Source organism: Pan paniscus, chromosome 19 (assembly GCF_029289425.2).
Source record: "Pan paniscus chromosome 19, NHGRI_mPanPan1-v2.0_pri, whole genome shotgun sequence".
Taxonomy (NCBI): Eukaryota; Metazoa; Chordata; class Mammalia; order Primates; family Hominidae; genus Pan; species Pan paniscus.
Window position 1 is genome coordinate 63,767,433 of NC_073268.2, and position 16,609 is coordinate 63,784,041.

A 16,609-nucleotide genomic window follows, 5' to 3' on the forward strand; every position below is an offset into this window, starting at 1 on the left:
ATTTTCTTTGCTCTTCTTTCACCAGAGACCACCTGGGAACGTCCCAGCAGTTCTCCTGGGATTCCAGCCAGCCCTGGCTCTCACAGGAGCTCTCTGCCTCCAACAGGTAATGTCCGCTGTCTGCTTTGGGGCAACTGGGAGGGCCCTGACGCCATATTCAGTGGAGAGGCTGAGATGATGGGTCCTGGGTCTTAAACCTGGCTGATGTAGCAAACCCAGGGAGGGGTTGGGCCTGGGGGAGGGTCCCTTAGGCCTGCTGCCAAGCAGGTTGGTGTCTCCCTGGCAGTGCCAGCAGCAGCTCTGGTGACCTCCTGCACACTCCTCCTCAGGTGCTTAGTGGGAGGAGATGGCTGGGGGAGGTGAGGTGTCAGAGCTCTTTCCCGTCTGTCAGGGGCAGGAAGACCTGAAGTGTGGACAGAACCACCCTATGTGGCTCTTGTGGACATCACGGAGTAGAAGCTAAAAGGAGGTAGATGTTTACAAGGCAGCTTTCAAATAAAACACCTGAAGCAGTGTGAGGGAGACCTTTTGAGGGTGTGAGTTCCCCATCTGCAAAGGTAATCAAGCAGAGGCAGTTGAGATGGACATTCTTTTTTGTTTGTTTTTATTTTGAGACAGGGTCTCATTCTGTCACCCAGGCTGGAGTGCAGTGGCGCAGTCTCGGCTCACTGCAACCTCTCCCTCCTGGGTTCAATGGATTCTTGTTCCCCAGCCTCCCGAGTAGCTGCAATTACAGGTGCGCACCACCATGCCCGGCTAATTTGTGTATTTTTAGTAGAGACGGGATTTCGCCATGTTGGCCAGGCTGGTCTTGAGCTTCTGGCCTCAAGTGATCCACCCGTTTTGGCCTCTCAAAGTGCTGGGATTAAAGGTGTGAGCCACCGCGCCCGGCTGAAATGGACATTCCTATAATAGGCAGGAGGTTTGTTCAGGGGCCTCTTGGGAGACATCTAGGTCTGAGATTCTGGAAGGCAGGTTATGGGACCCATCAGCAGGGAGAACAACATCTGCTTTCATGTGGCTTTTTAAAAATGTCACCTCCTCCAAGAAGCCTTCCCTGACCACTCAATTTAAAGCCCTCACGCAGTCACTTTAGATCTCAGCTGCATGCTATTTTAATGTCCCCATCATCCTGTTCCTAGTTGACCTTCACTCTCCCATGCTAGACTGTAAGCTCCCTGAGGGTGGGGACTTTGTCTGTTTCTTTTGTGATATCCTCAGTCCCCAGAGCCTGGCTTCTGTGTTGAACTAATTCACCAGTGTCTCCACCATCCTGTGGTGTGTGGAGCACACTTGTTGGTTTTCGACTTCAGGAGTCAATCTGGCAGCAAAGCATGAAAATCAAAGTTGTGGTTGGGGCTGGGAATTTAATCTTTCAATGCCTTGAGCGTGACATCCTCAGCTTCTGTGGAAGGGAGGTGAGAGCCTGTGTAAAGTTTTCAGAAGAAAAAGTAATCCCTGGTCTAAATAGTTTACCTGAAGCAGCACAGGGAACCACAGGAAGGACCAAAGGTAATCACAGGACTCTGGAATACTGGATCGGAAGAGGGAGGTGGGACGCAAAGCGAGTGGCCAGATCCTCACCTTTCAGAGCAGGGAGTCTTTGGATATTGTCTGGCTTTGAGACCTGAAGACATGAAAGTGCACATTCAAAGCATATTGCTTAGGCATATGACAGTTGCCAGCAGAGGAGCTCAAAACTGGAAAAGATGGGAAAATATTACCTCTAGAAAATCAGCTGAGGCGTGGGAGAGGTGATAGGAAGGTGGGTGTTTTCTATCAAAAATTATTTTAGGTTTTCAAAAGCACTTTATTTATATTTATATTATTACTTAGATTTTTAAAAAAATAAGAAAGGAACCCCCTGTGTGGGAGGGACATGGGGCAGCCGTGACGGATTTCCTAGAGAGACAGTGAGTGCTGCCGTCTCAGACCAAGTCCCCAGAAATGGGCCCGTTCGTACTGTAGCTGCCATGTGACAGCAGGCAGTTCTGAGCCCACTGGCTTCTCTTTCAATGTTGTTCTTGTGTTTTTTTTTTTTTTAAACAATCAAAATGCCAGTGTGAATGACGCAAGGTGTGTCCTTTTTCCTGGCTGGCTCCAGGCCAGCCAGACACTAAAAAGGAAACCCAGCTGTCTTTTCCAGCCAGAGTGGTCGGTGAAGGAGGACAGGACAGGGAGGCCGGCAGAGGGAGGCTCGGATGTGTAGAGATAGCACGTGTGACTCACAGCCTGCCCCGTTGGTGAGGCTGGTGAAGACTTGCCCTTTGAGTCATGGGGTCACTTCTCCAAAGCCTGCTCTCCTGGCACCCTCCACAGGCAGCATCTTGTCCTCTCTGCTGTTGATGGGGGCTGTCCTGCAGAAGGGATGCTCACAGGAGCTGCCTCCGGTCCCTGGCTTAGAGGCCTGGGTTTAACAGGCTCCCTTCTTTACCCTACAGGTGCATCAAGAGCCTCTCTCTGTCTAGCACTGCACTGTGTGCTGGGCCCCTAAAGGGGGCTGAGAAAGGTGGGGAGATGGGTGGAGAAGGTCAGATATAGAGACGAGAATTGCCCGCATGGCCAAGGCTAGACTGAGTGTGTTGACAACTCCTGTCCCCCTCTGCCCCCATCCCCAGGGTGCTGGGGTAGTATTTCCTAAGGTGGAATCCTTGGGATCCCAGATGTATCCGTGCTCCATGAAGGAAGATGAAGAAGGACAGGCACATTAGCATTCTGAAGACTGCAGGAAGGCCTGAAATGAAGAAACCTATTTAACTCAGTTCTCTTGTGCTTTGTTTCTTTGTTTGCAACATACCACATATGTGTTAAGCTTTCCTCCCTCTTTTGGGTGGTTTTGCCTACCAGGGGACATTCGGCAATGTCTGGAGATATTTTTGACTGCCAGCACCGGGGGGAGGGGCTACAGGCATTTAGTGGGTAGAGGCCAGGGATGCTGCTGAACATCCCGCAATGCACAGGCAAGTCTTCACAACAAAGAATCACCCGGCCCTAAATGTTTACTAGTGCCGAGGTGGGGAAGCTCAGTTCTAGAGTGACCCAGAGCATCAGTTCAGCGCTGCTCAAGGGTTCCCAGATCATGGCCCATTGAAGCAAGAAGCAGCAGCTCCCTACGTCAGCATGAAGAGTCCTGCGTCATTGATTCTGAGACATACATTTTCCCCTGACATATTAATATCTTGGAAGTCAGATGCATCTTACAATCAATAGTATATACTAGTTTATTAGAGACATGGTCTTGCTCTGTTACTCAGGCTGGAATACAGTGTCATGATCATAGCTCACTGCAGCCTCCTCCTCCAGGGCTCAAGCAGTCCTCCTGCCTCAGCCTCCCAAGTAGCTGGAACTACAGGCATGTGCCACCACACCCAGCTAATTTTCTTATTTTATTTTCTTATTATTATTATTATTTTTTTTTGTAGAAACAGTGTTTTGCCATATTGCTCAGACTGGTTTTGAACTCCTGGGCTCAAGTGATCCTCCCAAAATTACCCAAATTACAGACATGAGCCACTGCTGGCCTCAATCACTGGCATCCTAGATTTGTGAAATTACAATTTGTTAAACTGGGGCCTTGGGCATGTTTCTCCTTGCCAGGCCTCATTTTCCCCATTCATAAACTTGAGGGCCTGGAGAGAGATCAAACGAGGCCCTGCCCATCCATGCATGCTTTTGGATTATTTTGTTTGTTTGAGGTGGGGTCTTGCTCTGTTGCCCAGGCTGGAGTGCAGTGGTGTGATCATGGCTCACTGCAGCCTTGACCTCCTGGGCTCAAGTGATTCTCTCACCTCAGCCTCCCGATTAATTGGGACTATAGGCACATGCCACCTTGCCCAGCTAATTTTTAAAGAATTTTTCATAGAGACAAGATCTCACTATATTACCCAGGCTGGTTTCAAACTCCCAGAATCCAGTGATCCTCCAGCCTCAGCCTCCCGAAGTGCTGGGGTTACAGGCATGAGCCGCCATGCCCAGCCAGCTTTACTTTTGTGTTGTAGCTTTGTTAACTTCTAGAGAGAGTTTGAAGGGCCACCCACAGAGCTGGTTCATTCTTATTAGTGCAGGTTTGTTGGATACTGGTAAGCAGAGGCAGCCAGGTTGCCAACTGGGAAGAGAGTTCTAGAAACATGCCTAGAGTCCTCCCCCAACCCCCCCCTTCCCCACCCCTGCACAAACTAGACTCCAGTCTTTGAATGTTGGGTGCTACTTAGGATCAGCCCTGGGCTGGGGACTTTGCCTGCATTCCATCCTTTAATATCACCAGAGTTATGGAAGCTGTGTTTATTCAGTAGCTTTACTAGAGGTGTTTAATGCCAGGCTTTCTGGGTGAGACCCGCATGAGTAAGAAATAAACTTTAAACCAAAACAGAACACCTAAGACGCCATTCAGTAACTGCTGCAAATATTAAAAGTCCTCTTTGGGCTGGGCTTAACGTGCAGTGTGGAAATACTGATTTGTAGAGAGAAATAGTAACAGGCAAAGAGAAAGAAAATGAGTGAAAAGGGAGATGCTGGGAGTTTCATGTATGAGTCATTGGGTAGAATGAAGACAGTACAGGGCAGTGTTGTCCAGTAGAACCCTCTGTGACAGTATAAGCATTCTTTCTCTGCGCCTTCCAATATGGTAGCCACTAGCCACATGTGGCTCTTGAGTACTTGAATGTGGCTGGTATGTCCAAGGAGCTGAATTTTTCATTAATTTAATACCTTGTTAAAATTTGGGGAACAATTTTTTAATTTACAGAAAAGCTATAAAGACAGTAACTTCCTGTGCCTTCTGTACTCAGTTCTCCTGGTTGACATCTTACATAACCACAGTACATTTGTCAAAACCATGAAATTGACATTGTGCATTACGAGTAACTGAATGTTAGACTTTATTCAGATGTCATGAGTTTTTCCATTCATGTCCTTTTTCTGTTCTTGGATCCAGTCCTGGAAATCATATTGCATTTAGATTTTATTTAAATTTGATTTGTTTAAATTCAAATAGGCATCTGTGGCTTTTGTGTCAACAGTGCAAATGTGGAAAGTGAATACCTTTCTGAGCCTCTGGGCCTGGGATATGCATTGAACTTACGTGTTTTTCTTAAGGATAAAAGAAATCTATTATTTATTGTGGTTGTCCTGGTGGGCGGTTGCGGGAGTGTTTCAGGAAACATGGGTTCAGGATCTGGCTTTGCTCAGCCTTGGGGCTTCAGCCCACTGAGGGATCATCCTTAGGCCTCCAGTAGCCTCAGGGAACCCAGATTAAAGGGGAGAGAGCGAATGCCTTTGCAGAGGCTGAAGGGCAAGGAGGACCTTCCTTTGAGCCTGAGGAGCCAGCCAGGGATATGGTTAGGGAGGCAGCTGTGCTTCCTCTGAGCAGGGGCTCTCTGGGGAGGGGGCTCCGGAACCCAGAGCCTCACCCTCGCCCACACCTTCTTCTCCAGATCAGGAAGCCTGGGACAGCTCTCCTCTCCCCTGCAGGAGCAAAGGAAGACCCTCGCTTCTTGCGGAATTAGCCAGTCTCAGGTTCAAAGCAGCTTCCCCAGCACTCTGACTTAGACCTCACCGCTGACTCCAGGGAAGGCCCTGACACCCTCTGCTGGAAGAAGTGCATGTTCCCCTAGAACCAGTGTTCTTGCTGGCTGAGGCTCCTGGGACCTTACAAAGGCCTGTTTAACCTCTGATGTCCTGGAAAGCAGCCACAGGTGTTTCACTGTTCACAACCATGTGGGAAAATCTTTTGTCAGTTCTGTCTTTGGGAACGCAGTTCACATCTTAGACATCTAGGAGAGGCAGTGAGGACCAGGTGGCCAGAGAGAAATTTCTGGAACAGAAAGGTATTTATGTAAAACTGCTCCCCTAAATGGGCCATGGTAGACAGTGGATCCTCCTGAGAAGGTGAGCATGGTGACCAAGGAACCTGCGAGGCCTTCCAGGGTGTGATGGGAGGAAGGAGGCTGTAATTGTGCCCTATGTCATCAGACCGGATGAGCACGGAACTGCCCCACTTCAAACCTTGCATTCTATGGCCATGACTGTGTGTCCCAAAGTGGATTTCACGGTAGCCCTGCTGTATTTCCCTCAATGGGTTCTGCGTCTGTGTGCGTGGAAGGATGCTGCATGCTGTTGCCTTGTGTGAGATTTCAAGCGCATGTCAGCATATTCTAAAAGGCCTACTGTAAATAAACTCAATCTGAATAATGGGGTGTTTGTCCTAAATTCTTTGGACCGTAACACTGACCCTTTACTATCACTGCATAACACTTACAATACATATCTGGCAGAATTGCTATCCTGTTTAACACACCTGGGGAAACATTAGGCTGTACTATGTTTAATATGTGATAGATGGGGAAGGAGAACGGGTGGAAGGAAGGAAAAAGGGGGGGGTGAGAAAGAAGGAGGGAAGGAGGATAGGTAGAAGGAAGGGAGGAAGGAAAAAAGGAAGCAGGAAGGGAAGGGAGGGAGGGAAGAAGAGAGGGGAAGAGGAAAAGAGGGAAGCAAGGATTTCAAGAACCAGGGCTTCAGCACTCCGAGGTTCCTCAACTTTGTTTTTTTTTTTGGTTTGTTTTGGAGACAGAGTTTCGTACTTGTTGCCTAGGCTGGAGTGCAATGCCACGATCTTGGCTCACTGCAGCCTCCACCTCCCGGGTTCAAGCAATTCTCCTGCCACAACCTCCCAAGCAGCTGGGATTACAGGCGTGCGCCACCATCCCTGGCTAATTTTTTGTATTTTAGTAGAGATGGGGTTTCACCACGTTAGGCAGGCTGGTCACGAGCTCCTGACCTCAAGTGATCCGCCCTCCTCAGCCTCCCAAAGTGCTGGGATTTCAGGCGTGAGCCACCACTCCCAGTCACCAGGTTTCCTAACTTTGAGGAATGAAATTACTATGTTTATTCCAGAGAGAGGAGAAATTAGGCCAGACCTACAGGAGGTATAATAAGAGAGTGTTCATGGCTGATTTTCTTATGTTCTTTTGGGTTCCTCAGGGAACAGGAACCTGGAGAGTAGGGCTCCGAGGATGCGACTTTTTCCCTCAGGGATCGGTACTGAGATATGGAAGCCGAGCTGCGGGTGGGGGTGAGCCCTGGGTGGCGGAGCTGCTGGCGCTTCTTTGTTGCTTGGCCTTTCTCGATAACTTTTCATATTCGCCTTTCTTTTCTGTTGACTTCTCCCTACCCAGACCTCCCTCCTCTTTTCTACCCAAATATCTGTCCCCTCCTCTCATTAGACACCTCCTAAGCCCTCTCAAGTTGCTTAACTGCCTATAAGGGAAATGAAGTGTGTGGGTGCCTGTGTGTATTATTTATATTTGAAGCTGCTAAGGTTACTAACTAGATAGAGCTTTTAGTTCCCTTTTTAAAAATCTTAAAAACAGATGAGTGTGACATTTGCTTTTTTTTTTTCCTTGTATCTCCAGACTGAATTATGTTTCCTTTATGAGCGATCCTTGACCAATTTCATTTTTCTTCTCCCAGAGGCTGGAGGCCCCAGAAGCACCCACTTCTCGCCTCATTTGTTTTGTGGCTGACCCTGGGTGAGCCGGGAGCCCCCAGGACAGGGAATGGCAATGAGGAATGCCGTGGGTGAAGGTTGCCAGGATCTTGTGGGCTATAACTGTCTAGATCTCCACTGAGACGTGTTCTGAATGTGCCCGGGAGACTTCAAGTGATAACGCAGCCAGACAGGGTGTCCGAGGAGAGCTGCTCTGTGGGGAGAAAGGGTCGAATGGAAAACTATGTTTTCTTTCCTCGTAATTGTTTTGACATGAGCAGTAATTAGCCATCAGCTGACAGACCAGAACTGAAGTGAGAACAAGGGATTGGATTAGGGGCAAAATGTCTCCTCTTTAGACAGTTCCTGGCGGCTGCAAGTGTGGGGAAAGACTGGGGCAGAGGAGAGGCAGGACCTGGGCATGCATTTGGAGGGTCTGGGGAGGGAGGGAGTCAGGGCCTCCTCAGGAGCTGGGACAACCTTGGTTCATGGGGACTCAGCATTATCAAAGATAGAGATTTATTACCTACTCAGATAAAAACTTGTGCATTTCATTTTCGAAAGCAGACTAAACATGGTTCCCTTGTGTATTGTTTGATTTTAAGATCAGGGTCACGTTGACTTTGTAAAATAGACCTGGAAGCCTGCCACATGTTTCTATGCATGGGTGTGTCTTTCTTGAGTGTGTGAATGAATTTGCCCATCAAACCATCTGGGTGCAGTGCCTTTTGCGGGGAGGTCATTTTTCAAAGGTTTGACTTCTTTTTGGCATCTCTTGAAACCCTTTTGATAATTTGAATCTCATGGAAGGTTTGGTGTTGAAGATACAGAATTATAAGTCATATGTTCTTGCATTTAAAAAGTTTCTACTATAAGTACAGCACGGTGGCTCATGCCGGTAATCCCAGCACTTTGGGAGGCTGAGGCTGGCGGATCACTTGAGGTCAGGAGTTTGAGACCAGCCTGGTCAACATAGTGAAACCCCGTCTCCACTAAAAATACAAAAATTAGCTGGGCATGGTGGCGGGCGCCTGTAATCCCAGCTACTCGGGAGGCTGAGGCAGGAGAATCACTTGAACCCAGGAGGCGGAGGTCGCAGTGAGCCGAGATCGCCCACTGCACTCCAGCCTGGGTGATGAAGCAAGACTCCGTCTCAAAAAAAAAAAAAAGTTTCTACTATATTTGTTGTGCCATTGTTTTCTTTCTAATCCCTAATTCTGAGCATTTGTGTTCTCTTTCCCTCTCAAATTACCCTGGCTTATCTGCTGTTTTTATTGTTGTGATACACACACACAGAACCAGCCATGGTTTGCTAATGGTCTCCTGTTTCCTGACTCGTTAATTTCTGTTACCACTTTTCTATTCCTTTCTCCTGTTTTCTTTTGGTGTATTTTATTGGCCTTTAAAATTTTTTCCTCAGATCTTAAGTTGAATGTTTAGTCCATTTATTTTTGTTCCTTTGGGTTTGGTAATGAAATAATTAAGGCTGTGGATTTTCCTCCAGGTATACTTCAGACTTTATCCCATTTGTTTTGATATATTCTTCTTTATTATTTTCTAAATATTGTGTAATTACAGTTTTAAATTCCTTTTTGATCTGGCATTATTTAAGAGGGCAGTTTCTTACACTTCTAAGTGTTTAGGAGTTGGGGGGATGGGGATCTTGTATATTTATTCTTTCATTGTTAATATCTACTTTTATTGCTTTCCTGGTCAAAGAATGTGGCCTGTGTTTTTTATACCTTTTGCCATTTATTGATAGTTTATTTGTGGCTTAAATGTGACCAAGTTTTTACATGTTCCAGGGCTTCCTGGCAGAAGATGTTATGTTTGTTTGTAGGATATGATGTTTACTACATCTATTTCAATCAGCCTTTTAAATTAAATTATTCGGGTCTTCTTTATCCTCCTTGTTTTTGTCTGTTAATCAGTCCTAAACTGAAAGCAGTGTCCTGAGGTTTTCTTCTGTTGTCTTTAGGTTTTTCGGCATCTGTGTTTTATTCAGATAGTTCTATGCTATTTGATAAAATTTCTCCACTCTCATGCCCTCATTGTGGGGTGTATTTATCATCAGGCTCATGTCTTTCCTGGCATAGCTTGATGCCAGTCGGAGTGGATTCTCCTTGGCCCCCTCAGCATTTTCCCTGATGCTGTTGGAATCCTGTCCTCGCCTCTTAAGCTGCCTTCATAGCGGGTGGATGGTATCTGCACTTGGCCATCTGCCTGAGGAATGTGGGTGTGGCCCAGGCTTGTAGCTGGCCCTGCAGGGTGGATTTGTTGTTTCTTGTTGCTTCCCCGAAGCTTCTACTGCACTAGGGGCCTGCTATGGATCAGCTTTCTATTTCCTTGGGATGTGTGCAACCACCTTATTCTGGAACGGGGGGTAAACCCTGTAGCTGGGGGAGAAGCCCAGCTGCGCACAGGCACTCGGCTACATGTGGCCCTGCTTGGCCCTGGAGTGTTCACTGCAAGCGGTGGAGAATGGGGCACCACCTGAGCAGGAGACGGGTTCTCCGCGGAACGGGCTTCATCATCCCATTGCCCAACGCTTGCCTCCAGTCCTCGTTGCTCCAAATGAATAGGTGTTGGTGGTAACTTTCAGCCATATTCTCCTGTGCTTCCTGCCACGCTATAGAGTTTTCTCTAGAAGAATCATGAGTTGGACATCAGTGTATTGATCTTCCTCCAGTCTGACCTGCATTGTATATATTTATTGGCAATGACTTGAAGCCTGGGTCACGGGATGGTGCATCATCCTGGTCTCCTGAGATCACGCAGGCTTGTGGTTCCTGGGGACTCAATTCAGGAACGAAAGCAAAGACCTTCCCCTTCTGCGTGCCTCTGCTCCCCCACTTTTTTGAGACAGGGTGTCACACTCTGAAGTGTGGGCTGGAGTGTAGTGGTACAATCACAGTTCACTGCAGCCTCCACCTGCCAGGCTCAAGCTATCCTCCCACCTCAGCCTCCTGAGTTACTAGAACTACAGACATGAGCCACCACACCCAGCTAATTTAAAAATATATATATTTTGTAGAGATGAGGTCTCACGGTGTCGTCTGGGCTGATCTTAAACTCCTAGGCTCAAGCAGTCCTCCCTCTGCCTCCCAAAGTGCTGGGATAACAGGCATGAGCCACTGCCCTCTGGCCATTCCTCCCTTTTTAATTTTTTTTTTAAGTTTTTCTATTTTTAAAAATAGAGATGGGGTCTCACTATGTTGCCCAGGCTGGTCTGGAACTCCTGGACTCAAGCGATCCTCCCGCCTCCGCCTCACAAAGTACTGGGATTACAGGCGTGAGCTACCGCACCCTGCCTTTCATCCTTCCCTTTTTTAAACGAAGTGCTTTATGACTACTTATAACTTTTGCTATTATTGCTTTGTTGGATTCTCACACCAACAAAGTAGGTCAGGAGAATACGTAGAATTATCCCCATTTTACAGGTACAGAAGCTGAGGGTCACTGAGGCGAAGCTGCTCGTCTAAGCTTATGTAGTTATATTCCTACAAGAGCGGTACCACCTGGGAACCGAGATCACGTGGGTCCCAGTGTGAATTCATGATGTCAGGAGCGTGCGTGTAGCGGCGTTGGGGCTTGAAACCGTCCATGCTGGGAGTGTCTTTGGCACAGAAATCGACAGATACTACATATCAGGGCTCCCCCTGTTCCTTGGAGAGCAGGTTTATCAGCAAGTGTTGGGAGCATGAGTGAGTGTCCCCCAAGAGACATAAAGTTATAAGGGTAGAATTTTAGAGCCTCAGATAATGTGTTTTTTTTGTTTTGTTTTGTTTTTTGATGGAGTTTTGCTCTTGTTGCCCAGGCTGGAGCGCAGTGGTGCAATCTCAGCTCACTGCAACCTCTGCCTCCTGGGTTCAAGCGATTCTCCTGCCTCAGCCTCCCGAGTAGCTGGGATTACAGGTGCCTGCCACCACGCCTGGCTAATTTTTTTGTATTTTTAGTAGAGACAGGGTTTCACCATGTTGGCTAGGCTGGTCTCAAACTCCTGACCTCACATGATCCGCCCACCTCGGCCTCACAAAGTTCTGGGATTACAGACATGAGCCCCAGCTTCAAGCCAGATTATGTATTTTTAATTCTAGGAGAATGGTGACTCAAGAATGAAGTGCATATGACCACTGACTATTAATTGACAGAGCCTAATTTCACGGTGACCAGTCAATCCAGTCCTCTTTCTAGTATATTCACACTCCGCTGCTCTGAGTTTGAGGGTGGAGAAGTTACTAAGAAAGATGAGGGAAATTGTTGGAAGGTGGTGGAGAGCCCCCCGCCCCGACTCTGCGGAGGGAGATTGGACCCGTGACTGGCATTTGTAACTACAACTGATGTGGTATTTGTAGCAAAGGCAGCTGGACCATAGTGACCTCCCCTCCTGTTAGGCACATTCCTTTTGCTCTCGGGTTAAAAAAGAAACTCAGTCCCCTAAGAATTCAGTAATTTGGGTGCTGAGGATTAGAGAGATGCCTTCAACCCATTTCCAGCTCTGCAGATACAGATAAGATCAGATCCTGAGGGATGGTCTTCGCCACGCAAGACCTCTCAGAGCCAAAGAAGGAGGTGGGAAAAGGGGCTGCAGTGGACGAAAGGCGGGGGTGCCCGTCTGTGGCCCACACAGCATCTGAGCCGTGTCTCTGTCCCTGCAGTGAATGGATACCACGCGTCAGGGACCCCAGCGCACCCTCCAGAGACTGCCCACATGAGTGTCCGAAAATCCACCGGTGATTCCCAGGTAAGGGGTCCTGTTAAGGGAGGTATAGCGGTCACTGCTTCTGCAGGCCTAGGAAACTTCATTACAAAGTCCATCATGGGAGTCCAGGTGGCTGCAGCCCAGTTCTGCCCCCAGGTAGAAAGTGGTTGCTGTGTCTGGGTTGTTTCAGTGTTCCCTGATGGGGAGAGGGTTGGATGATTGTGGTCTGTTGGTTTTCTAGAAGTCGAGGGTGGTTTGGAGGAGGGGCTGATGGTGATGGGGTTGAAACCATTAGGACAGAGAGTTCCATTCTCTGGTCTGGATTCCTGATACCTGAAGCCTGTGTTTCTCACCACTTTAAGAGTATGGATGTGCCAGACAATTTTCCTTTTCTCTACCCTACCCCTCCCATGGACGGATTACCCAGAATGGAATTTAGTAAAATTTGATTATCTCATTTGATAAAGTAGCATAGAGACAGCTATGAGATGGAAGGAAATGGGAGTATGTTGTACGATTTCCAAACTGTTTTCTCAGTCTCCATCCTACTTGATGCTTATGCAAACGTGTGAGTTAGGCGTCAGTAACAACTCAAGGTATGCATGAGGTCACCGAGGCTCCAACTGGTTTTGTGACCTGTGCAGGCTCACAGGGTTACTCAGTGGTTAGACTGGACCTTGGTGTCAGTGCTTACGGCTTTTCTAGTTGCGTGAAGCTGTGCCTAAAAAACTGAGGACTAGCCTTATTTAGTCTCCCCATAAATTATCAAGAAGATGTTCTTAATGAAGCTTCCAAACTCCAGCAGCCTTTTCCAGGAATTAAAATGCCAGAATCCTGGAGGTGATAATGAAAATGATGACAATAATGATCATTGATGATGATCATGATGATAATATTGATGATGTTGATGATGACAGTAGCTGCATATGTGGTGGATTCTATGTACCAGTCACTGGAAGAAGGAAATCTATACTTAACATAAGGAAAAAATGACTGGAAGAAAAATAAACCGGAGGATTGATTATGGTTCTGTCTGCATCTGAGACCGTGGTTCTTAATCAAGGGACATTTGGCAACATCTGGAGACCCATTGGCTGTTAGTATAATCAGCTGAAATGTGACACTCAGCTTTATCATGGACAAGAGTGTTAATTTGGGGGAATGTTATTAAGTCGTTCTCTTAGGATGCTGAGTGTTGGGCTTCGATTCAGTTCAGTTAACTCTGGAAAAGAATTTGAACCTCAGTGTATGTCAGGACTTCTTATGTTTTGATGGACTTAGAGTGAGCTGGGCCTCTTGTTAAAATGCAGATTCTAATCCAGGAGATCTAGGGTGGGGGCTGAGGTTCTGGGTTTCCAGCCAGCTCCGAGGTGACGCTGATGCTGTAGGTCTGAGGACCACTCCCGAGCAGTGGACTAGCAGTCAGTAGCACACAGCTGGCCTATCGGTCTCCTTCTCTCCTCTGCTCATGTCACCCATCATGAATCAACCCTGGCTTTGTATGTTTCCTGCTGAGCTCCCAGCTTGCCTTCTCAACACAGATTCTGTTAACCTGTTTGAAGTGAAACTTACTTTTGTCTCCTGATTTGAGACTGTTTTGGAAGACATCAGCCTAAATTCTGATGTGGTTCAGCAACGATGACAGAAATCTGGTGTTACCCTGGGCATCATCAGGAAGAATATGAGAAACAGCTCCCCATCCTCAAAATCATTCTTTCTTCCCTGATAAAACATAATCCCTTCTGAAATACTGTGAAGTTGTTACTCATCTATTTTAAAGAATGGACACTGGTATAACTGATACCTCAGAAGCTGATTTAACACTGTGCATTATAAGCCATCGACACAGGGATTTCTTGTCTAGTGTCTGTTCTTGGGGTATCTTGAGGGGTTCTGATTTATGTGCAAGGCTATTCACTCACACATTATTTACAGCACCATAACACTAGACCCAGCCTAACTGTCCTGCAACAGGGGATGGGTAAAAGGGATGATGGCGCTGGAGGTTAGCCAGTGATATTATGCAGCCGTTAGCAAGCATGCTTCTGAAGAAAATACAATAATTTGGGAAAGTACTCACAACATAAAATAGAGTAAAAAAAAAGTAGGACACACATTGCATATATAGTCAGTCTTATTTGGCAGAAGGAAATCTATACTTATCCATACTTAGGAAGAAGGACTAGAAGAAAAACTGGAAAATGTACGGTGGCTCTGTCTGCGTCTGAGATCATGGCTATCAATTGGGACTTTTGACAATGTCTGGAGACATTTGGATTGTCACACCTGGGGAGGGGGTGCTACTGGCAACTAGTAGGTGACACCAGGGATGATGCTAAGTATCTCGCAAGGCATGGGACACCACAGCACAGAAGTGCTCAACTTGAAAACATGAATCGTGCTGAAGTTGAGAGGCTTTGGTCTAAGATCATGGGTCATTTTATTTTCTTTACACTTGTTGTTATTTTTCAAATTTCCTAAAATGAACACCTTTTACTTTTATAGAAGGCAGATACAATTTTTTACTTAAAAAAAAAAAAAAAGCTACAAAGTAGGTACCTGTATGGGGAATTCAGGAGACGCGAGCTCTGGAGATGCAGGCCCGGGTAGATAGTGGCTGCCTATCTACCTATGAGTCAGACTCTTTTCGGACGGTAACCTTGGGAGCTGAGGTGTCATCAGGGTAACAAAAATAAATCATGTAGTATATGGAGAGGGCGAACGTGCGTTGTTCAACAGTCCCAGGATCAGGAGGTAGAATGTTATTCTTTTAGGCTTTGAAAGGGTAACATTTGGATATAAAAGCTACTACTTTTTTAAGTTAAAAATAATTAGGAAACAGGGTGTCCCTGTGTTGCCCTTGCCGGAATGCACTGGCTGTTCACAGAGGTGATCATAGATCACTGTGACCTCAGCTTGGAACTGCTGGGCTCAAACAATCCTCCCGCCTCAGCCTCTGGAGTAGCTGGGACTGCAGGCGCCGGCCACCACGCCCAGCTAGCTACTACTTTTTGTCCTGGTTTGTGAACCTGCAGGCTGGTTATCCAAAAAGGTGCCAAGAGTTAAACATAGAAATAGGTTAAGAAGGTTTGGTGTTTACAGAGAGCTCTACCAACAAAGGGTCCCCAGGTATAGACCCCACCCCAGCATGCAGACGAGTAGATTCACCATCCTTGCTGTCAGTTACCACTCATGATAACTACACTTAAACATCAATAAATGAATAAATGAGCAAAGGAACACTTGAGATGCGGCGTGTGGGGTGGATAAAGTGGCATGTTCAGGGTTACAGTGACAAAACCTAGACTGGAAAGCCCCAGATCTCAAAACCCGGTTGTGATCTCTTTCCGCCCCCTGCTTAGCTGCCCCTCCTTGAGCAAGCTGATCAGGAATATTAGAATTTTGTGGGGAGGGGGCCGGGCGTGGTGGCTCAAGCCTGTAATCCCAGCACTTTGGGAGGCTGAGGCAGGCAGATCAGGAGGTCAGGAGATCGAGACCATCCTGGCTGACACTGTGAGACCCCATCTCTACTAAAAATACAAAAAATTAGCCGGGCGTGGTGGCGGGCACCTGTAGTCCCAGCTACTCGGGAGGCTGAGGCAGGAGAATGGCATGAACCAGGGAGGTGGAGCTTGCAGTGAGCCGAGATCGCACCACTGCACTCTAGCCTGGGCGACAGAGCGAGACTCCATCTCCAAAAAAAAAGAATTTTGGGGGGTGAGTGCCGGGGGATGGGGACAGGGACTTTCCATGGACACCAGTAACGTGTCCCCACCATACTATGTCATGGGGAGGACTGATAGTGGGTGCCCCACAGTTCCTGAGGGTGCCTGCCCCGCTCCTTCACTCAGCCCTTGGAGACCTGGATGGGTGGGCACAGGAGGTGGTGATCTGGTGCCACCCAGTGGAGGGTTTCAATTCTGCAGCCCTGGGGCAGTCGGCCCAGGTACTGGATAAATACAGCCCACCTGATTCGGGGGCAGAGGCGAGGGATCAAAGGCGAATCATCTTTTTTTATTTTTTATTTTACTTTAAGTTCTGGGATACATGTGCAGAACGTGCAGGTTTGTTACATAGGTATACATGTGCCGTGGTGGTTTGTTGCACCTATCAACCTGTCATCTAGATTTTAAGCCCTGCGTGCAGTAGGTATTTGTCCTAATGCTCTCCCTCCCCTTATCCCCCACGCCCCGATAGGTCCTGGTGTGTGATGTTCCCCCATCAGTGTCCATATGGTCTCATTGTTCAGCTCCCACTTATGAGTGAGAACATGCGGTGTTTAGTTTTCTGTTCCTGTGTTTGCTGAGAATGATGGCCTCCAGCTTCATCCATGTCCCTACAAAGGACATGAACTCATTCTGTTTTATGGCTGCATACTATTCCATTATGTATATATGCCACATTTTCTTTGTCTAGTCTATCAT

The 16,609-nt window shown here is 47.3% G+C and overlaps 1 protein-coding gene across 4 annotated transcripts in view; it reads left to right on the forward strand.

Moving 5' to 3' along the window:
* GAS7 (growth arrest specific 7) overlaps positions 1–16,609 on the forward strand; it is a 288,056-nt gene that overhangs the window by 217,444 nt on the left and 54,003 nt on the right. For all 4 annotated transcript variants that reach the window (XM_003818094.8, XM_008971336.5, XM_003818093.5 and 1 more), the window contains exons 3-4: positions 26–106; positions 12,142–12,227. In XM_003818094.8, coding sequence (XP_003818142.1) covers positions 26–106; positions 12,142–12,227 — 167 coding nt within the window. The remainder of the gene's footprint in view (positions 1–25; positions 107–12,141; positions 12,228–16,609) is intronic.